Here is a 22,935-nt window from a genome sequence, read left to right as displayed (position 1 = left end):
GGCCGTCATTTTCGAGATACGCAAATGTCCACATAGACAATCGCAGCAACTTGGACAAAGACACCACGTGCCAGTTTTCAAGTAAATCGGACTGACTGTTGTGTAGCTATAGCCATTTTCATGTTTTTTTCACGTCATAGCATCACATCATGGCCAGTTGCCATGTCCTTTTTCACACGACCACAGACTGAGCCCATACATCGAGTTTGGTGAAATTATCTCATTTAGTTTAAAGGTGCTGTAGAAGATGTAATATAAGTCTTAAGTGTCCCCTGAATTTGTCTGTGAAGTTTCAGCTCAAAATACTCCATAGTTTTTTTTTTAATTAATTTTTTTAACTGCCTATAATTATAAATGCGCCGATTCAGGGTATGCGGCCCCTTTAAATCTCATGCTCCATGCCCCTAGAGCTCGCGCTTGCCTTAAACACCATAAACAAAGTTTACACAGCTAATATAACCCTCAAAATGGATCTTTACAAAGTGTTCATCATGCAACATGTCTAATCGCGTAAGTACAGTGTTTATTTGGATGTTTACATTTGATTCTGAATGAGTTTAAGGCTATGCTCCATGGCTAAAGCTAACATTACACACTGTTGGAGAGATTTATAAAGAATGAAGTTGTGTTAATGAATTATACAGACTGCAAGTGTTTAAAAAATGAAAATAACAACAGTCTTGTCTCCGTGAATACAGTAAGAAACGATGGCAACTTTAACCACATTTAACAGTACATTAGCAACATGCTAACGAAACATTTAGAAAGACAATTTACAAATATCACTAAAAATATCATGTAATCATGGATCATGTCAGTTATTATTACTCCATCTGCCATTTTTCACTATTGTTCTTGCTTGCTTACCTAGTCTGATGATTCAGCTGTGCACAGATCCAGACGTTAATACTGGCTGCCCTTGTCTAATGCCTTGAACATGAGCTGGCATATGCAAGTATTGGGGTCATAAATATTAATGATCCCGACTGTTACGTAACAGTCAGTGTTATGTTGAGATTCGCCTGTTCTTCGGAGGTCATTTAAACAAATGAGATTTATATAAGAAGGAAGAAACAATGGAGTTTGAGACTCACTGTATGTCATTTCCATGTACTGAACTCTTGTTATTCAACTATGCCAAGATAAATTCAATTTTTAATTCTAGGGCACCTTTAAGTGTGATAGCGTTTTGGTAAAAGTGACTACACCAACTTCAACCGTTTTGGCGTCCCTTTAGCGCCACCATCAGGCTGATTGGGGCGAGCCTTGGTGACGTTGTAGACAGGGTGGGTACTACCATCCCTCCAAGTTTTAAGGGCCCTATCATACACCCGGTGCAATGCGGTGCCATGCGCAATGCAAGTATTTTTTGCTAGTTTCAGCCCGACGCAATTATCATTTTCAGGTCCTGCGCCATGTTGTTTAAATAGCAAATGCATTTGCACCCATTCGTGCGCCCATGGGCGTGCTGGTCTGAAAACGAGGAGTGTTCAGGTGCATTGTTGGCGCCTTACTATTTTGAGGCAACTGAAATAGACTGCACCATTGACCAACTGAAACCTGGTCTGAAGTCAATGATGCAATATTTGTTTTGTTATTTAAAGAGCGCGTTAGTAATATGCTGGTGCACAAGGTGCGTACACTCTGCTTATTACACACAGCAGCACACAAACATGCCAAATATTAAAAATGAAAGGATTACAATGTAAAAGATTATTATTGTGTGCATAAAGATAAAAATGCTTTGGTGGAATCCGGCTTTTCCCATAGAAGCGTTCAGTTTTTCCGTCTTGTAAATAGCAAATCCACCATGGCGCAAGTGCAACTGGCTTTTAAAGGGAATGGGAGATGAGACTCTGATTGGTTTATTGCACGTTACGCCCAAAACACACCCATTACTCATTAAGAAAATAGGGACAACCCTTTCAGACCATGACCATTTTTCCCATCCTTAAACTAGCAAAAGTGGATTCGGACACGTCCTAAACGCATTTGCGCCATGCTCTTTAGACCATGCGCTTAGATTGTTAAAATCGGCCCTAAGTCTCTATGACTTACAGTTTGGTCTGCCCCATCAATTTTAGGGGAGAATGCTGATCCTTAAAAATTCTAACAATTACAATAGGGTTTCAGCGCTATGCGCTTGAACATCTAATTATTCAAAACTGAAAATCTTTTTACTTCATGAATGGATGGATGGATGGATGGATGAATAGAAAGACTATGAGTAGCAGCATTTGAAACCCCATTTATCAAATTCAGCCACATTCACCCCATCTGTATTAATGACGGTCTTCTGGTAGTTATGTTTGTGTGAGCTTCAGGCAGTAATATTTCGACAGTTACATATAGACACACTTGACACTCTCAGTATCCGCTCAATAAAGCCTGAATAGAGATAGATAAAAATAAACATTCACCCCCCTCTCTCTTTCTCTCTCTCCCCCTATATCTCTCCTTTATTAGACTGTGTGTCAGAGGGGATTTGTCCTTGCATGTCATGTCAGCAAGCTACTTTCAATGTTTTCTCACCGTGAGTCCGATATTGTCAGGCAATGGCTCTAATGTGTTTTTCTCCTTGCCCTAGGGCATGTACATCAAATCAACCTATGATGGCCTACATGTCATCACAGGCACTACAGAGGGAGTGAGTGGTCATTTTCAATATTTCAGTACAGTATTTCATCTCATTGTGACATGCATGGACAGTTGGTTGCACATGTAATCTTCACAACAGTTGTGTGTTTTGTAATCCACATGCAATCCAATGGCTTTCTCTCTCTCCCCCTTCCAGTCACTAGCTGACCGCTGTAAGAAAATCCATGCTGGTGATGAGGTCATACAGGTCAATCATCAGACAGTGGTGAGCGTTTCAAATGTACACTCATTTACCCTTTATCTGCTAACATGGCTAGATCATTCCTGAAGAAATAATACATTTTATAAAAGGATATACTTTAGTATATCAAAAATATACTCTTGTCAAGATCAGACCCCTAAACATTAAAAGCAGCCTTATTATTACACAACAGGGTAAAGAGGAACATGATTGAATAAAAGATGAGCTTAGCCATATAAAAAACTTTATTTACTTTGCTCATATAAAACTGAATATAAAAAACAAAAATAATATATTATTTATAATAAAACAAGTTTTGCTTGAAATATTTTCAGAAAAATTAAGAAACTTTAAAAAAATCGTTTCATGTTAGAAGTACACTACTGTTCAAGGTTTTTTTTTTAAAGGTCCCGTTTTTTGTGTTTTTTTGAAGCTTTGATTGTGTTTATAGTGTGCAATATAACATGTTCATGTTTCGTGTGTAAAAAAACACAGTATTTTTCACATACTTTACTTATCTGTATACCGCTGTTTCCACTGTCATAAAAACGGGCTGATGACTTCCTTGTTCTATGAAGTCCCTCCTTCAGAAATACGTAACGAGTTCTGATTGTGCCAGCGCTTCCTGTGTTGTGATTCGACAGCTCTGAGTGCACCGTGCCCGGAAAAGTCACGCCTCTTACCATAACGTGGAGATGCACGCGCTCAGTGTTATTGTAAACATGTCTTTAATTTTACCCTATCAATTTGAGCCGGAATCAGACCCGGTGATTGGACTGCGGGATGAAAATAACAGCGTTTCGACGACATGGCGACAAACACACTCTACAAACGCAACTCTTGCGTATTCCTGTGGGCGGAGGTTAGTCAAAAAACTGTTTTAGTGACGTCATTAAAGAAGGAAGTAGAGGGATGTAGTCCAAACTGGCCGTTCGATGTAGGCGACTTCTGTTAAATAAAATATCTCGCTTGGCATTGAACTTTGAGCTTTAAAATTTTACAGATTTTATTTATACTCTAACAACAACATTACACACTAACTAAAGTTTGAAACATGGGATCACGAAGAACGGGACCTTTAATATTAATACTTTTATTAATCAAGACACATTAAATTGATCAAAAGTGACAGAAAAGACATTTATGTTGCAAAAAACACTCTTTCAAATAAATGCTGTTCTTTTAAACTTTCTGTTAATCAGAGAATCCTGAAAAAAAAAATTATAAAAATAATTAACTTTCATAATAATAGGGAAATGTTACTTGAGCAATACATCAGCATATTGCAATGATTTCTGAAGGATCATGTGACACTGAAGACTGGAATAATGACTGCTGAAAATTCAGCTTTGGCATCACAGGAATAAATTACATTTTAAAATATATAAACATAAAACTGTTATTTTAAATTGTAACAGTATTTAGCAGTATTACTGTATTTTTGATAACAAATATCAAAAAATAAATGCAGCCTTGGTGAGCATTAGAGACTTCTTTCAAAAATCCCAAACTTTTGAATAGTAGTGTATAGTTTTCCATCTTTAAAAATTGTTTAATGATTTAACCGATATGTTGAGATGTATCTGACGTATGTGACATATGTGATCCCATTAACAAGACTACAAAATGCTTTTGCTCTGAAATGTTATCTGGTTCTCTTGTGGTGAGGTGAACATGTGTGTTGGACTTGTGTAGGTGGGCTGGCAGCTGAAGAACCTGGTAAACTCTTTACGTAGCAATCCCGCGGGTGTGACCCTTACGCTGAAGAAGCGACCTCAGAGCACTCTCACGTCAGCCCCAGCCTTACTCAAGAACATGAGATGGAAGCCCCTCGCCCTGCAGGTACTGATGGGATGTGTGCGGTATGAAGATTAAGTGGTGTGTGTGAATTGATGATATGCTGTGGCGTAGTCCCCCAATCTGTGCATGTTCTTTTTTTAGCAGCATTAAGAGCACTCTCCCCCTCCCTTAGGGCTTTGACCAACTAGATTGCATGGCAAATCTTCACTCCACTCTTCCCCCACCCACTAACCTTCCTTTTTTCTCTTTCATCTTTTTACCTCTAATCTGGTGCTTATCCTTCTTTCTCCAATCTCCTCTCCAGCTTCACTGAAGCCCCTGTGCATCAGGAAGCTTTACTGTGGCCTGAGAGGAAAATGTGGAATGTCATTTTAGACGCTTGACTGTGCAGTGTATAAATTGCATGTATTTATATTTTCTTTGCCATTTATATTGCACAGCTGACAGTTAACAAGACACGCTGATTGTCATGGCAACAGCAAAGTTGAAGACACTGATACGAGATTTTATTTACACAGAACCAAAGCCGCATCAGAGTGCACAAAGTGTTTTGTGTTTTAAATACATAAAAGCAGGAGGAAACAGACTTAGCAAGACTGTACACTCAAATTAGATGGCCATAGCTATTTTTTCACATGTCTTCTTCCACATAGGTCCAGGTTATTCTGCCATTAGGATGAGTGTTTGATATCTAGTAAAATTATTTATTATTTTGGTTGAGTTTTAAAGGGTTAGTTCACCCAAAAATGAAATTTCTGTTATTAATTACTCACCCTCATGTCGTTCCACACCCGCAAGACCTTCGTTCATCTTTCACAGAAGCTCTGCACTGCATCAACTGCGCAGGAGAATGACAGGGAAGATGAAAAATTGTTGAATAAAGTATTTTTGTTCTGTTTTTGCGCATAAAAAGTATTCTCGTCACTTCATAACATTAAGGTTGAACCACTGTAGACACGTTAACTATTTTAACAATGTTTTTACTACTTTTCTGGACCATGAATGTGGTAATTACATTGCTTTCTATGGAAGATTAAAAAAAACTCTTTGTTTTCATCAAAAATATTTTAATTTCTGTTCCAAAGATGAACGAAGGTCTTGCTGGTTTGGAATGATTTAAGGGTGAGTACTTAATGACAGAAATTTAATTTTTGGGTGAATTAACCCTTTAATTTTAGTTCATTTCCTTTAGAAGTAGTCATTTATTTTGTGTTAATTATATTTCAGTGTTGAAAATGTTGTTAAATCAGTAATCTTTGTATGATAATCCTTAAAATTTTCATAAGACAATAAAAATATCACTTTTTTGTCATTTAATAACTATCCATTAAAGGTGCCCTAGAATTAAAAATTGAATTTATCTTGGCAAAGTTGAATAACAAGAGTTCAGTACATGGAAATGACATACAGTGAGTCTCAAACTCCATTGTTTCCTCCTTCTTATGTAAATCTCATTTGTTTAAAAGACCTTCGAAGAACAGGCGAATCTCAACATAACACCGACTGTTACGTAACAGTCGGGGTGTACGCCCCCAATATTTGCATATGCCAGCCCATGTTCCCAACATTATGAAAGGCATTACACAAGGGCAGCCAGTATTAACGTCTGGATGAGCACAGCCGAATCATCAGACTAGGTAAGCAAGCAAGGACAACAGCGAAAAATGGCAGATGGAGCAATAATAACTGACATGATCCATGATAACATGATATTTTTAGTGATATTTGTAAACTGTCTTTCTAAATGTTTCGTTAGCATGTTGCTAATGTACTGTTAAATGTGGTTAAAGTTACCATCGTTTCTTACTGTATTCACGGAGACAAGAGCCGTCGCTATTTTCATTTTTAAACACTGCAGTCTGTATAATGTATAAATACAACTTAATTCTTTATAAATCTCTCCCAACAGTGTAGCATTAGCCGTTAGCCACGGATCACAGCCTCAAACTCATTCAGAATCAAATGTAAACATCCAAATAAATACTATACTCACATAATCCGATGTATGCATGCAGTATGCATGACGAACACTTTGTAAAGAGCCATTTTGAGGGTTATATTAGCTGTGTAAACTTTGTTTATGCACTGTTTAAGGCAAGCGCGAGCTCCGTGGGCGGGGAGCGTGAGCATTTAAAGGGGCCGCAACCTGCATCGGCGCATTTCTAATTATGCCTTAAAATAGGAAGTTAAAAAAATGAATAAAAAAAAATCTATGGGGTATTAACTTCACAGACACATTCAGGGGACACTTTAAACTTATATTACATCTTGTAAAAAAAACGTTCGATGGCACCTTTAAGCACTTATACGCTGCGGAGATGCAGCTGTAAAAAAATGTACGACCTGGAAAGCTTTACATTCTATTTTAGGCATCATAATTGTACACAGAAATCTGATAAAGGGATTGGATTCAAATACATTCTATTTGTCACGAAAACACTGAAAAGACATTGAAAAGTGATGTACACTAAAAGTTTGGGGTCAGTAAGATTTTAAAAAATTAAGTAATTAAAACTTTTTTCAGTAAGGATGCATTAAACTGATTTATAAATAGATGTAAAGACATTTATAATGGTACAGAAGATTTGTGTTTCAAATATATGCTGTTCTTTTAAACTTTCTATTCAAAGTGTCCTGAAAAAAATGTATCACAGTTTCCAAAGAATATTAAGCAGCACAACTGTTTTTAACATTCATAATAATAACAAATGTTTCTTAAAAGATGATTTCTGATGGATAATGTGACACTGAATAAATTACATTTTAAAATGTATTACAATAGGAAACAATTATTTTAAAATTGTAATAATATTTAACAATATAGCTGTTTTTGATCAAATAAATGCAGCCTTGGTGAGCATAAGAGACTTCTTTTAAAGGTGCCCAAGAATGCTTTTTCACAAGATGTAATATAAGTCTAAGGTGTCTCCTGAATGTGTCTGTGAAGTTTCAGCTCAAAATACCCCATAGATTTTTTTTAATTAATTTTTTTAACTGCCTATTTTGGGGCATCATTAACTATACACTGATTTTTTCAGCGCGCCGCCCCTTTAAATCGCGTGCTCCCTGCCACACGAGCTCTCGACTATATTACAGCGCATTTAAAAAGTTCACACAGCTAATATAACCCTCAAATGGATCTTTACAAGATGTTCGTCATGCATGCTATGTGCATACATCGAATCATGTGAGTAAAGTATTTATTTTGATGTTTACATTTGATTCTCTATGAGTTTGAGGCTATGCTCTGTGGCTAACGGCTAATGCTACACTGTTGGAGAGATTTATAAAGAATGAAGTTGTGTTTAGGAATTATACAGACTGCAAGTGTTTAAAATGAAAATAGCGACGGCTCTTTTCTCCGTGAATACAGTAAGAAACGATGGTAACTTTAACCTCATTTAACAGTACATTAGCAACATGCTAACGAAACATTTAGAAAGACAATTTACAAATATCACTAAAATATCATGTTTTCATGGATCATGTCAGTTATTATTGCTCCATCTGCCATTTTTCGCTGTTGTTCTTGCTGGCTTACCTTGTCTGTGCACAGATCCAGACGTTAATACAGCCTTTCCTTGTCTAATGCCTTGAACATGGGCTGGCATATATGCAAATATTGGGGGCGTACATATTAATGATCCCGACTGTTACGTAACAGTCGGTGTTATGTTGAGATCCGCGTGTTTTCCGGAAGTCTTTTAAACAAATGAGATTTATATAAGGAGGAGGAAACAATGGAGTTTGAAACTCAATGTATGTCTTTTCCATGTACTGAACTCTTGTTATTTAACTATGCCAAGATAAATTAAATTTTTCATTCGAGGGCACCTTTAAAAACATCTTTCCAACCCCAAACTTTTGAATGGTAGTGTACATGTGAATGGAGAGGACATTTGTACACTTATGTATGATGTGTTTCTTTACCTGAAATAAAATAACGACAAGTAAAGTAAAATTCTGAAAATGGCCTGTATCAAAAGTACATTGGATTTTGGAAATGTTAAATCTAACTGTACCATTGTTTTTAGCCCATCATCCCCCCCAGCCCCAGCAGCAGTGTGGCCACACCATCCAGCACCCTCAGCACCCCATCCAGACGGGACAGCTGCGCTTTACAGGACCTCTACATCCCACCTCCCCCAGACGAGCCCTACACACCCAGGTACAGTATTACAGACACACACACAGACAAAAATGACAATCTCTAAAACAAAAGGACACACTAGTACACTGATGCACACTGTAAAGATGTATAAATATGTATGAAACACCTCAAACCATGCACTTTTGGAGGAGAGTACAAAAGTTTTGGGAGGGTAAGGTTTTAATGTTTTTGAAAGACGTCTTTGATGCTCACCAAGGCTGTTCAGTTATTTGAAATGGAAATATTTATTACATTTTAAATGTCTTTACTGTCACAAATGATCACTGTATTTCATCCTTGCTTAATAGAACTATTAATTTCTTGAAAAAAAAAATCTTACTGTCACCAAACATCTTCAAGTGAAAAATCTTAAGCCAAAATATCACAAGACCACTATGAAGGTGGATTCTTTTGTTTTTAACCACAAGCAACCAGAAACACCCTACCTACCGGTGACTTTTGTACTGGAAATAATTTTGTCTTTTAAGAAAGCTTAAAATCTAGTTCATATTTAAGATCTGTGTGATAGAAAACTATACAAGATTTTCCTTACCATTGTAGAGATGACATGGGGAATCTGACCAGCAATTGTCAGCAGGCCGCTAAAGGTTCTGATTCACCCAATTCCTTCTTGGATCAAGAGTGCCGGAGGCGATTCCCCCTGTTGGATGAGGATGCGGTCCTGTACTGTTACGAGTATGATCAGAATCAGGGCCCTCCACCCGTGCGCAGGGACAGCACTCCCACATATGGTACATGCTTTCTTACATGATGATTTTTGATCTTTACAGGCTGGCTTCAGTGTCAGGAGAGGTTGTCTTTTCATACTGATCTCTTTTTAAGTCAGATTCAAGTTTGTGGTCTTGCCAGGGGGGTGAGGGATCAGTCAGTCAGAAGGGATGTTTTTATATCTGCAACTCAGTACATATATATATACAGAAGTATATTACATTAAAGTGGCCATAAATCATTGGAATAAACATAACAGTTGAGGTTTACTTTATCTTCTACTCCTGGCCCAATATGTGTATTGTGCAGTAATGTTTTAATTGATTTTGTGCTTGTGTACTAGGACGGCTGAGGCCTATTTCCATGCCTGTAGAATATAACTGGGTTGGAGACTATGAAGATCCAGCCAAGCTGAAGAAAGAGATCAGAAGAGGTGTGTGTGTTTGTGTGTGTGTGTGTGTGTGTGTGGGTGAGCGTTGAGGGGGATGGTTTTTTTATCTCTTTTACTTAGGTTATACTAAATCGATGATTTCATCAATTTAGCCCTGACCTCTCCATTTGCACATTTTAAAATCTTCAGCCATTCCCTTCAGATTGTCCTGAGCCCCATCTCCCCTATATTTACCTCATTTGTTTTGGGATCTGTCTGCCAGCATCTTGTTGGCTCTTTGTTTGAGATTTTGGGATTTTTTGGTTTTGCATTGCCATGGTAACTCCAACATAGAGGTCTTGCCAAGATGCTGGCTTCTCATTGGTTGAGGCCAGGCTCTGTTGCCGAAGGAGTAGGAGCAGAGAGAATGCTTTCTTTAGTCAAGCTGGCAGAATTTATATCAAATTTGTACATGTGCATGACAGCATCTTTCAGCGCTATTCTTTGATCATGAGACCTCTGAATAATTTGATTTCAACTTTAAGGCAGAATCAAAACCGGTCTATTAAATTTTAAAAACAGACAGTGCATTGATAATGTTCTTTGTCCCATTTCATTTTTGTAATCAGTATACTGTAGTTTCATAATTCCATACATTTATTAACAGAAAACTCCCTGCTGCGATATGTGAGTGAGGACAAGGCAGGGACGGAGGAGTACCACACAGGACGTCGCAGCAGTAGTAGGCGTAGTAGAAGAAAGAGTGAGAAAGGTGGAAGCCCCGCCCACTACGCCCTAGTGCCCGCCCTCCAGATGGACATGCTGCAGCATGACTCGTTGGTCACACCCACATCTGAAACCTCTTCTGTCTATCTTGTGAGTGGACAGAAGACAACTTAATGTATGAGTGGGAAAGATGAAGGGACACAGCATAAAGTGATTTAAATCTTTTATTTATTTGCTATCTTTCAGACGTTTGATCGATCATCCATGCTCTCCCGGTCAAAGAAAGTTAAGTTAAGAGGTGAGATGTCAAATGTTAAATTCTGCTAGAGCTAAAACCATGTCAATAATTTAAAAAAAAAATAATTGTAATAATAAAAATATTTTTTATGTAGATTTTGTGTACAGTAGGTTTAGCTTTTAGAGAATCTCGAGAAATCTAAAAGAATTGGGGTAGGAAAAATAAACAATTCAAGACATATTTTTTAATAATGAAAATAATAATGATCAAATTATTACAAATATTTTAAAATGATTAATACAATTACAATTATTTATGAAATGTCAATCATTTGAATAATTTTGTTACAAAATTTTGTTATTAAATATATTATTTTATAATATTTTATTTTTATTCTGTTTTATTTTAATAAACTGTTTTAATAATTTAATAAAATAATATGCTGTGTAAAAATGTATCCATTTTAAATAATTGAAAGTAAAATGTGATTTTTAAAATTTGTTGTTTCAAGGATGTTTGGATAATTTTACTAGAAAATAACAGAAAATACTGATTGAGAAAAGGATTTTTCCACTGCAGTGATTTTTTTTTTTTCTACACACATTCATTACATATTCCCACTCTGAATAATTACGTCAAGACATTTCTCTACCATTATTATGGCAGTACATCAAAAAATGTCACTGTTTTGATTCTATTCCTGCCAGTCCTTTCATTTATAATGCCCACATTGACATCTCTGCTCTCTCACTCTCTCTCTCTTTGTCCTTCTCAGCTGGATCCCTGCCCTCTATTAGTAAGCGGCGAATCTCCTGCAGAGACTTGGGTCAGGGTGACTGTGAGGGATGGCTCTGGAAGAAGAAGGATGCAAAGAGTTACTTCTCTCAGAAATGGAAGAAGTACTGGGTTGTGCTGAAAGATGCCTGTCTGTACTGGTACACCAATGAAGAGGTGAGGGCATGAGGCCATTCATCTGCATGATTGTCAGCACAAAATGGCCCAATAGATTTTTACATAAACAGTTTTTCATTTCACTGTTCTCTGTTCTTTCTCAGGATGAGAAGGCAGAGGGCTTTGTCAGTTTGCCTGAGTTCAACATCGATCAAGCCAACGAATGTCGCAAAAAGTTGTGAGTGGTATTATGAACTAGAGCTGAAAAACAACCATTTGATTTAGTATGCGTGCGACGACAGTTTATCCTACGATAGCACCATTGAATGTTTTTTGAATGTTGTTGTAAATATAACATAATATAAAATATATATAATTATAAAATTAAACTATATCTTCGGTTTGATGCTGAACCCATACAGTACAGTCCAAAAGTTTGGAACCACTAAGATTTTTAATGTTTTTAAAAGAAGTTTCATCTGCTCACCAAGGCTACATTTATTTAATTAAATACAGTAAAAAACAGTAATATTGTGAAATATTATTACAATTTAAAATAACTGTGTACTATTTAAATATATTTGACAAAGTAATTTATTCCTGTGATGCAAAGCTGAATTTTCAGCATCGTTACTCCAGTCTTCAGTGTCACATGATCCTTCAGAAATCATTCTAATATGCTGATCTGCTGCTCAATAAACATTTATGATTATTTTCAATGTTGAAAACAGTTGTGTACTTTTTTTTTCAGGATTCCTTGATGAATAGAAAGTTCAAAAGAACAGCATTTATCTGAAATACAAAGCTTCTGTAGCATTATACACTACCGTTCAAAAGTTTGGGGTCAGTAAGAATTTTTATTTTTATTTTTTTGAAAAGAAATTAAAGAAATGAATACTTTTATTCAGCAAGGATGCATTAAATCAATCAAAAGTGGCAGTAAAGACATTTATAATGTTACAAAAGATTAGATTTCAGATAAACACTGTTCTTTTGAACTTTCTATTCATCAAATAATCCTGAAAAAAAATATTGTACACAAATATTTTGTACAATTGTACACATTAAATGTTTCTTGAGCAGCAGATCAGCATATTAGAATGATTTCTGAAGGATCATGTGACACTGAAGACTGGAGTAATGATGCTGAAAATTCAGCTTTGCCATCACAGGAATAAATTACTTTGTGAAATATATTCAAATAGAAAACAGTTATTTTAAATTGTAATAATATTTCACAATATTTCTGTTTTTTACTGTATTTTTAATTAAATAAATGTAGCCTTGGTGAGCAGACGAAACTTCTTTTAAAAACATTAAAAATCTTAGTGGTTCCAAACTTTTGGACTGGACTGTATATTCCAATAAATGTTTATATTTCATAAAATGTAAATTGATGTCAGCAACATCACATTCTTTAATATAGTGTGTTTTAATGATGATGTTAATTGTGGTAATATGGTCTCTTGAAAATATGAATACTGAAAATTGAAAATCGACGTATTTACCAAATCAAACCGAAACTTGAGAAACTTGAATCATTACACCCTTATCGGAAAGGCCAGCATGTTTTGATTGTCTATTTCTCTTGCTTGTTTTCAGTGCTTTTAAGGCTTGCCATCCTAAAATCAAGAGCTTCTATTTTGCTGCGGACAACTTGGATGATATGAATAGGTAAGATGAAAAAAACATTCTAACATGCCTATAAGAATAAAAAAAGACTCATAATGTAATCTGAAACATTTCCTCAGGAATTCTCTTGCAAAGACTCCCGAATCTCATTTAATGTTCCCTGTGCTGATCAAAGCTACTAATTTTAGTGACATCCCAAAAGACCATTTCAGCTCGGCATTTCAGCAGTGCTCCCCAGGTGACTTTTATTTTTTATTATGTTTGCTCACAGGTGGCTCAGTCGGCTGAACATGGCGGCAACAGCTCACACGGAGCAGAAAAGGATCCGACAGGATCATGGTGAGAAGATGCCTTCATGCTCCACTAAGCCTGTCGGATCAATTATTCTCCCACTCTGACTTTGTGTGCTCTGGTCTGCAAGTATTATAAATATATGCATATGCAATACAACATGTTGGATGCATGTATAGAACATATAAGTTAATCATTCGTCAGAATTATTTTTTATATCATTATTAGAACGTTCTTTCCCATCATTTCATGAATAAATGCTACATTGACAATGACTAGAAAATGTTTGAACCAATAACTGATTCAGAAGAAGATCAAAATTATACAGGGTCATCTACAAGTCGATAAATCAGTTATGATAAATCAGTAATGCTCCCTTCTAACAATCAGTATCCTTACAAACGCTTTGTACATCATAGAAAGTCTTGTAGAAGAAAGGCATAAAGTTCATTATAACATCGTAATTAACATCATATACATAATTCACACGGTTTGTCTTAAAGTATATTAAAAACACCACATAGACATGATTTTCCCCACTTCAAATTTCTGGACTGCTCGAGTGTTTAATGGATATTTGCTGTCATTTCCTCAGACTACTGGAGTGAGAGTGACCATGAGGATGCTGATCACATGCCCTCAACACCTAAACAGGACAGCCCTCCACCTCCGTATGACACTTACCCTCACCCTACCTCAGTAAGTCATGTCTTTCTTTCTTTTTTTTTGCTTGGATTCCTGTGTTTACACTCTGTTTAACATGTATGCAAATTCTTGCTGACATGTAATTGCATTATGGGCCAATAACACTTTGCTCATGTCGTATTGAACTCTCAGAGACCTCTTCGCTCCAGGCAAAATCATGTAATTCTGCTCCTCACTATCTTTCAAAATCTTGGGATTTTATTTACTGTTTTCTATTTCAATATGTATAAAATGTGACCCTGGACCACAAAACCAGTCATACTGTAAGTAGCACGGGTATATTTGCAGCAATAGCCAACAATACATTGTATAGGTCAAAATTATCGATTTTTCTTTTATGCCAAAAATCATTAGGATATTAAGTAAAAATCATGTAGATATTTTGTAAATTTCCTACCATAAATATATCAAAAATTTATTTTTGTGAGTGGATATGCATTGCTAAGGACTTCATTTGGACAACTTGATGGTGATTTTCCTATCCTAACAAACCATACATCAATGGAAAGCTTATTTATTATGCTTTCAGATGATATATAAATCTCTATTTAAAAAAAATGACCCTTATTATGACTGGTTTTGTGGTCCAGGGTCACAAATGTACTTTATTCCTATGATGGCAAAGCTGAATTTTCACATTCTTCAGTGTCATATGATCCTTCAGAAATCATTCTAATATTCTGATTTGGTGCTCAAGAAACATTATTTATTATTATCAAACCTTTGTGCTGCTTAATATTTTTGTGGAAACCATGATATATTAGAATAGAATAGAAAGTTCAAAAGAACAGCATTAATTTGAAATGGAAATCTTCACTGTCAGTTTTGATCAATTTAATGCATCCTTGCTGAATAAAAGTATTAATTTCTTTAAAAAATAGAATTTGTACTGTCCAATAGTGTACTCCATATAAATAAAAATAAGACTAAAGGAAACAAATGAGGTGAAGCAATGCAGAAAGACATGGTGGGACAAGAGAAGGGCAGAGAGGGAGGGAGAGCAGGATGAAGAATGAGGTGTGAAGGGGTGGAGATGAAGGACACATTAATTATTTAGACTCCGGGGATGATTGTGGTCACTGTAAATTCATAGTCAAAGGGCACTTTTTTAAGGAGGTCCTCTGGCTCCAGCCCTCCGTAATCTTAATGAAGGAGATGCAAATGGGTCCCATAATCCTAAGCAGGAGAATTGTGTGTGTGTGTTGCTGTCTCAGACCGTTCCATCCAGGCAGAGCATAACTAAGGGTGACAGCGGAGAGCTTGTAAAAGACGACAGCAGGGAAAATGGAAAACAGGGATATAAATGCCCCTGTTGTTATAGTTGTCCTTCGTTTTGGATTAATGCGTCTTGTTGCACTAACCTCTAAGCTGTAAAATATACCAACTAAAAGGTCCTTGCATATTGTCCAACCCTCTGTGTTACAGGCAAGTCCATTCCAGGAGTCCCAACACATCCGCCCACCCTCCACGGAAACCGTCCAGTCCCGCTCCCCCCTCTCCGAGACACAGGGGGGCAGCGTGAGCAGCGCTAGCTCCCCGGGCCGAAAGTCTGCCAGCCAGAGGCGTTCGTGGCAGGACCTCATCGAGACTCCCCTCACCAGCTCTGGCCTCCATTTCCTGCAGACTCTGCCATTAGACGACTCCGTGTTCGTCGATCCCAGCCGAACCGTGCCCGTGGAGCTCCGCCGCCAGTCGACGCTCCCTGCCCAGCACGGGCTGCCTCCAGAACACTACGTCCCGCACACTACGCCCACTCAACCCAGTCAAAAGCCCATCACAGCTGTAGGAAGAGGAGAAGGAGTAGAAGGAGGTGGAGTAGGAAGCAAGCACCGCAGTTTCACTTTGCCCCGTGATAGTGGTCTTCATGCCATCCTGGCTGCCAGCAGTGCAGCTGAACACGCAGATGCACAACGCTACCACCTGGGCCGGGCCCATGCCAGAGACACAGGTCAGGAAAAACCGAGAGATGGTTGTGTTCCTAACTTGCCTTTGCCTACATATGCAGAGGGAAGTTAGTGGGTGAGTTAGCATGTGTAGGCAAAGGCAAGTGAGTAGTTAATGGATGTTTGCCCATGTCATATTATGTGCATATTAAGGTGTGCCTGTTCATCAGTATTACTGATTTCCCTTGAGTAATAACAAATAACATATTTTTATTATTGTTATAATAATAACAATAATAAAAATAATTATATATATATATATATATATATATATAATTATTGTGTAAATATTCACAATATTTATTCAGATTAATAATAATAATAAAACCATAATACTGTTGATTTTTCCTTGAGTTTTATACATTTTAATAGCAATCAACAAATGAATATTTTAATAAATGTCATGAATATTTTATAATCATGATATTATTATAACAATTATAAATAATTTTTTAGATCATATTCATTTATCCAATATTGATATATGAATAATAATTATTATTATTATTATATTCATTATATATATATATATATATATATATATATATATATATATATATATATATATTATTGTGTAAATATTCACAATATTTATTCAGATTAATAATAATAATAAAACCATAATACTGTTGATTTTTCCTTGAGTTTTATACATTTTAATAGCAATCAACAAATGAATATTTTAATAAATGTCATGAATATTTTATAATCATGATATTATTATAACAGTTATAAATAATTTTTAGATCATATTCATATTCATTTATCCAATATTGATATATGAATAATAATAATAATTATTATTATATTCATTATATATATATATATATATATATATATATATATATATATATATAATTATTGTGTAAATATTCACAATATTTATTCAGATTAATAATAATAATAAAACCATAATACTGTTGATTTTTCCTTGAGTTTTATACATTTTAATAGCAATCAACAAATGAATATTTTAATAAATGTCATGAATATTTTATAATCATGATATTATTATAACAATTATAAATAATTTTTTAGATCATATTCATTTATCCAATATTGATATATGAATAATAATAATAATTATATATATATATATATATATATATATATATATATATATATATATATATATATATATATATATATATATATATATATATATATATATATATATATAGTAAATATTCATAATATTTATTCAGATAATAATAATAATAATAATAACCATGATATTGGTGATTTTATTGATATAATAATAAAATATTTATTATTATTATTATTATATATATATATATATATATATATAAATAATAATTATTATTTTATAATTATTCTGTAAATATTCATAATATTTATTCAGATTAATAATAATAATAATCATGATATTATTATAACAATTATAAATAATTTATAATTTATAAATCGTATTAATTTATCCAGTATTGATATTTTTTGTTTAACAAATATGCAGAATTGATTTTAATTATTTTAATTGTTCTGGTTAATATTCAGTATAAATATTTTATGAATAGTAATAATAATAAACAAAATAATCATAATAATACATGTTTATATTTAAAGGTACAATATGTAATATTTTTGCAGTAAAATATCCAAAAACCACTAGGCCAGTGTTATATATTTTGTTCACTTGAGTACTTACAATATCCCAAATGTTTCCAACTATTTGTAAATCGTGAGAAAATTGCAATTTTAACCATGGCTCCGGGACGTGTGAGGAGTCGCCTGTCAATTGTCTCACGGCAGCCGCCGAGTGAACGCACAGAGTAACGTTATAACATTTTTAACACACTCAAATGTATCTAATAATCAACAGAGCTGCGTTACCTCATACTCATGACCGGAAAAGCGGAAGCGGCGCCGGCGACTGTGTCATAATAAAAGTTCTGCTGCTCGAGGCGTGTGTTGCGCAATCGCTCCAGCGGCCTCGTTCAGCTCCAACAACACTCAGTCCTGCTCTGCTTCATACTACAGTAATGTTAATAATCTAATTCATATACATGAGTTCTTCCCGACTCCTATTCTTTTGCGCCGTCCGATGAGGAGGAGACAACATGTCCCAAGATTCCGCTCTAGAACTTGGCGTCATCAAGCTACGCCTTTGTTTTGAATAGGCTTCTAGCGACCTCTAGCGGCCAAAATTATTACATATTGTGCCTTTAAATAATATATTATTATCATTATTATTATTTTATATCATAGTATTATTTTGTTTGACATTATATTTATGCAAATGTTTGTGTGTGTGTAAAATTATTTCCATCTTTTATCAATTACTTAAAATAACTTACTTTACCTGTAAATGCTATTGTTAGATTGTTATTTAGTTGAAAGGTGTAAATATTGGTGAAAAATATTGATTCATCTGTGTAACAAATTTTGGGTAGCCCTTTATTTTACAGTCCTGTTCTCCGTGTACTTGCAATAACTGGGTAATAACTAGGTACTAACCGTGAACCTACACCTAAAAACCAAGCTTAACCCATGTAGTTACCCTGTACCATTTACTAGAAGGCATTAAGAATCACAATCCTGCACTTCTGTAGTTTTGAGGATGGCTTGATAGCAAGCTGACAATAACGGTATTCACAATTACATGGTTGTTTTATTAATTTTTTTGCAAAATATCATTGAGAGGATGCTTCGTTTTGCTTCAACACTCTAGTTAGCTCTGTATTGTAGCCTGTAATGATAAACATATTGCTGCTTGATTCGGATGCACCGTAGCTGCAAATCTCAGCTGAATACACATCTCCCTTAAGACCTCCAGTAGCCTCATATTAGGTACAGTCCTACTAATCCAACTTGACAGCTCTCATCACTGTCTATCCTTTTTCATCCCTCGTTTCTGTTCCACACATTCACCGTTCCTCAGAACTATACTGTGCCTCAAAGCACATGAGGAGGAGTCCCTTCAGTCCGTGTTAATGTCTTCTCAGGATGGAAGCAGCGGAATATGGCTTCAGGGCCATTTGCTCTCTCTTTCTTCCACCCTGAGATCCCTGATAGTTATTCTAAAGTGTATAACAGCTAATATGATCATTATAATAAACACACCACATCTAAATCTACAGTTTTGTTTTATAAAAATGGATTTCAGCCTTACATAAGGAGACAGAGTTGAGAATCCCTGTTGTATAATGCTTAATAATCGTGGGCTATAATAACATACATATAGTACTATATTCATGTATTTAAATGCTTTATGGTGATTATTCAAATAACCATTACTGATATACAAAACTCTATACTTGTTGTGGATTACATTTCAATTTGAATACATTGCTTTTCTGGTGATAATTATGGTGTCATTGCAAGTAACTCTTCACTGCTCTCTGTAGGTCCAGAGTGGGAGCGCAGGCACCAGGCTGACTCATTGGTGGATTTGTACAGGGCTCTGGAGAGGACTAGTCTATCACCTGTCAATGAGCACAGGTCCTCTTCTCGATTAGAGTACAAGCGCTCATTCGTCCGTCGCTGTAATGATCCGTTACTCAATGAGAAGCTGCACCGTCTGCGGATCCTTCAAAACTCATTCAAGGTACGGTTTTCATGGGAAACACCGGTTGCAGATCTCGTTTATTGCTTTCCCTGAGCAACATGACTATAAAAACACTTTTTAAAAACATAGTTCATAGCATAAAGTGTAAGATTTGTTAGTTTAGGGATACTGTTCGAAAACCCCAAATTCAAATTCCAACCTAACATTCAAAAGTTTGGGGTTAGTAAGATTTTTTTAATGTTATTGAAAGTCTCTTATGCACACTAAAGCTGGATTTATGCAATTAAAAATACAGTAAAATCAGTTATATTTTTAAATATTATACAATTTAAAATGACTGTTTTCTATGTTAATATATTTAAAAGTAATTTATTCCTGTGATCAAAGCTGAATTTTCAGCATCATTACTCCAGTCTTCAGTGTCACATGATCCTTTAGAAATCATTCTAATATGCTGATCTGATGCTCAAGAAACATTTCTTATTATTATATTGAAACATTTGGGCTGCTTAATATTTTTGTAAAAAAAAAAAAAACATGCATTTTTTCAGGATTCTTTGATGAATAGAAAGTTCAAAAGAACAGCGTTTATTTTATATAGAAATCTTTTGTAACATTGTAAATGTATTTACTGTCCTTTTGAGCAATTTAAACATATCAATTTCTTTGAATAAAAATCTTACTGACCCCAAACCCTATAAAATGTTTATTTTTTAAAAATCAAAATCTAAACTTGACTACACAATGAATCATTTTTGGTAACATTTTTCAATAAAATTCAATTCTTTTAAAGGGTTAGTTCACCCAAAAATGAAAATTATGTCATTAATTACTCACCCTCATGTCATTCTGCACCTGTAAGACCTTCGTTCATCTTCAGAACACAAATTAAGATATTTTTGATAAAATCCGATGGCTCAGTGAGGCCTGCATTGCCAGCAAGATCATTTCCTTTTCCAATGCCCAGAAAGGTACTAAAGACACATTTAAAACAGTTCATGTGACTACAGTGGTTCAACCTTAATATTATAAAGCGACGAGAATACTTTTTGTGCGCCAAAAAAAAAAAAATAACAACTTTATTCAACAATATGGCCGATTTCAAAACACTGCTTCATGAAGCTTCGAAGCTTTACGAATCGTTTGTTTCGAATTAGTGGTTCAGAGCATGTATCAAATTGCCAAAGTCACGTGATTTCAGTAAACAAGATATTGTTGATAGATATTGTTGAATAAAGTCGTTATTTTGTTTTTTGGTGCACAAAAAGTATTCTCGTCACTTCATAATATTAAGGTTGAACCACTGTAGTCACATGAACTGTTTTAAATATGTTTTTAGTAGCTTTCTGGGCATTTAAAGTGTAAATTAACTTGCTGGCAATGGAGGCCTCACTGAGCAATCGGATTTTATCAAAAATATCTTAATTTTTGTTACGAAGATTAACGAAGGTCTTATGGGTGTGGAACGACGTAAGGGTGAGTAATTAATGACGGAAATTTCACTTTTGGGTGAACTAACCCTTTAATGAATTAACAATGAACAATACATTTATGGCATTTATTAAAGCTACAGTCTGCGATTTTTGGCCCTCTAGCAGTTAAAGGGATAGTTCACCCAAAAATGAAAATTTGATGTTTATCTGCTTACCCCCAGCACATCCAAGATGTAGGTGACTTTGTTTCTTCAGCAGAACACAAATGATGATTTTTAACTCCAACCGTTGCCATCTGTCAGTCTTATAATGCGAGTGAATGGGAACTCTATCAAATAAGAGTCGAAAAAACTTGCACAGAAAAATCCAAATTAAACCCTGCGGCTCGTGACGACACATTGATGTCATAAGACATGAAGCGATCAGTTTGTGTGAGAAACCGAACAGTATTTATATCATTTTTTACCTCTAAAACACCACTATGTCCAACTGCATTCAGCATTCGCTCGGTGAGGTCTGATCGCGCTCTGACAGCAGCAGTGATGTCAGGCACTCATTGAAGTATAAACGTGAGACATCACTGCTGCTGTCAGAGCGCGATCAGACCTCACTAAGCGCGTGCTGAACGCAGTTGGACATAGTGGTGTATTAGAGGTAAAAAATAATATAAATACTGTTTATATAAATACGCTTTCTCGCACAAACCGATCATTTCGTGTCTTAGGACATCAATGTGTCGTCACGAGCTGCAGGGTTTAATTTGGATTTATCTATGCAAGTTTTTTCGACTCTTATTTACAAGAGTTCCCATTCACTTGCATTATAAGACTGACAGACTGCAACGGTTGCAGTTAAAAATCATCATTTATGTTCTACTGAAGAAACAAAGTCACCTACATCTTGGATGCCCTGGGGGTAAGCAGATAAACATCAAATTTTCATTTTTGGGTGAACTATCCCTTTAATAAACAGAACTGCACGCGTCTTGCGGAAGAACATTGTAACCGGAGCTACTTTTCTCTGTGTATGTCTATGGCGAGTCACGCAGTTACTGTGATTCTCTGCTGCGGGTCCTACCAGTCTGGTCTGAAATAGTCTGAATATAAACACTTATTATAAGTGTACCATAATGATTCAGGGTTAGACAAAAACACGGTTTGGAAAATGGATTCATGTTGTACATTCTCATTATTTTTTATTTTTTGTACATTTTGAACACAAAAAAAGTTGCGGACAGCAGCTTTAATATAGGTTTTATATAGTGTTCCCATTTGTAAAATACACCAATCAACATCTGAACTTTAAAAAAAGATTTTTTTTTCCCCTGTGGAAAAAAAGGTGTTTTTTGTTGTTGTTGTTTTTCGAGTGGCATATGCATTGGTAGATTATTACATAATATTCTGTTTAAAGCAAGTGATCTTCAGTGGGTGAAACTCAAATAAACTGATCAAAGACTTTTTTTGTGGAAGATGCCATGATGCTTCTGTTGGGCAGCTTTAAATGCACTACTTTTCTTTTTAATTTTACCAGGGGCATTTATATTTCACAATTTTTGAACATTTGCACATCAACTTGCTCATCAAATGCTTTGTGCTTTCAGCATTGAAAAAAAAAAAGTCTTTGTTTTATTTCTTATGATCACAGACGTGTGTTGCATAATTT

The 22,935-nt window shown here is 35.3% G+C and overlaps 1 protein-coding gene across 2 annotated transcripts in view; it reads left to right on the top strand.

The window, feature by feature from the left end:
• Positions 1-22,935, top strand: part of cnksr2b (connector enhancer of kinase suppressor of Ras 2b) — a 51,585-nt gene that overhangs the window by 27,654 nt on the left and 996 nt on the right. For both annotated transcript variants that reach the window (XM_048167033.1, XM_048167034.1), the window contains exons 7-21: positions 2,588-2,647; positions 2,795-2,863; positions 4,535-4,681; positions 8,674-8,807; positions 9,351-9,541; positions 9,862-9,951; positions 10,556-10,764; positions 10,861-10,912; positions 11,628-11,803; positions 11,908-11,981; positions 13,346-13,417; positions 13,647-13,714; positions 14,262-14,365; positions 15,797-16,319; positions 19,680-19,879. In XM_048167033.1, the coding sequence (XP_048022990.1) occupies positions 2,588-2,647; positions 2,795-2,863; positions 4,535-4,681; positions 8,674-8,807; positions 9,351-9,541; positions 9,862-9,951; positions 10,556-10,764; positions 10,861-10,912; positions 11,628-11,803; positions 11,908-11,981; positions 13,346-13,417; positions 13,647-13,714; positions 14,262-14,365; positions 15,797-16,319; positions 19,680-19,879 (2,169 nt within the window). The remainder of the gene's footprint in view (positions 1-2,587; positions 2,648-2,794; positions 2,864-4,534; positions 4,682-8,673; positions 8,808-9,350; positions 9,542-9,861; positions 9,952-10,555; positions 10,765-10,860; positions 10,913-11,627; positions 11,804-11,907; positions 11,982-13,345; positions 13,418-13,646; positions 13,715-14,261; positions 14,366-15,796; positions 16,320-19,679; positions 19,880-22,935) is intronic.

The sequence above is a fragment of the Megalobrama amblycephala genome, linkage group LG18 (assembly GCF_018812025.1).
Source record: "Megalobrama amblycephala isolate DHTTF-2021 linkage group LG18, ASM1881202v1, whole genome shotgun sequence".
NCBI lineage: Eukaryota > Metazoa > Chordata > Actinopteri > Cypriniformes > Xenocyprididae > Megalobrama > Megalobrama amblycephala.
This window is presented reverse-complemented; position numbering and strand designations above follow the sequence as displayed.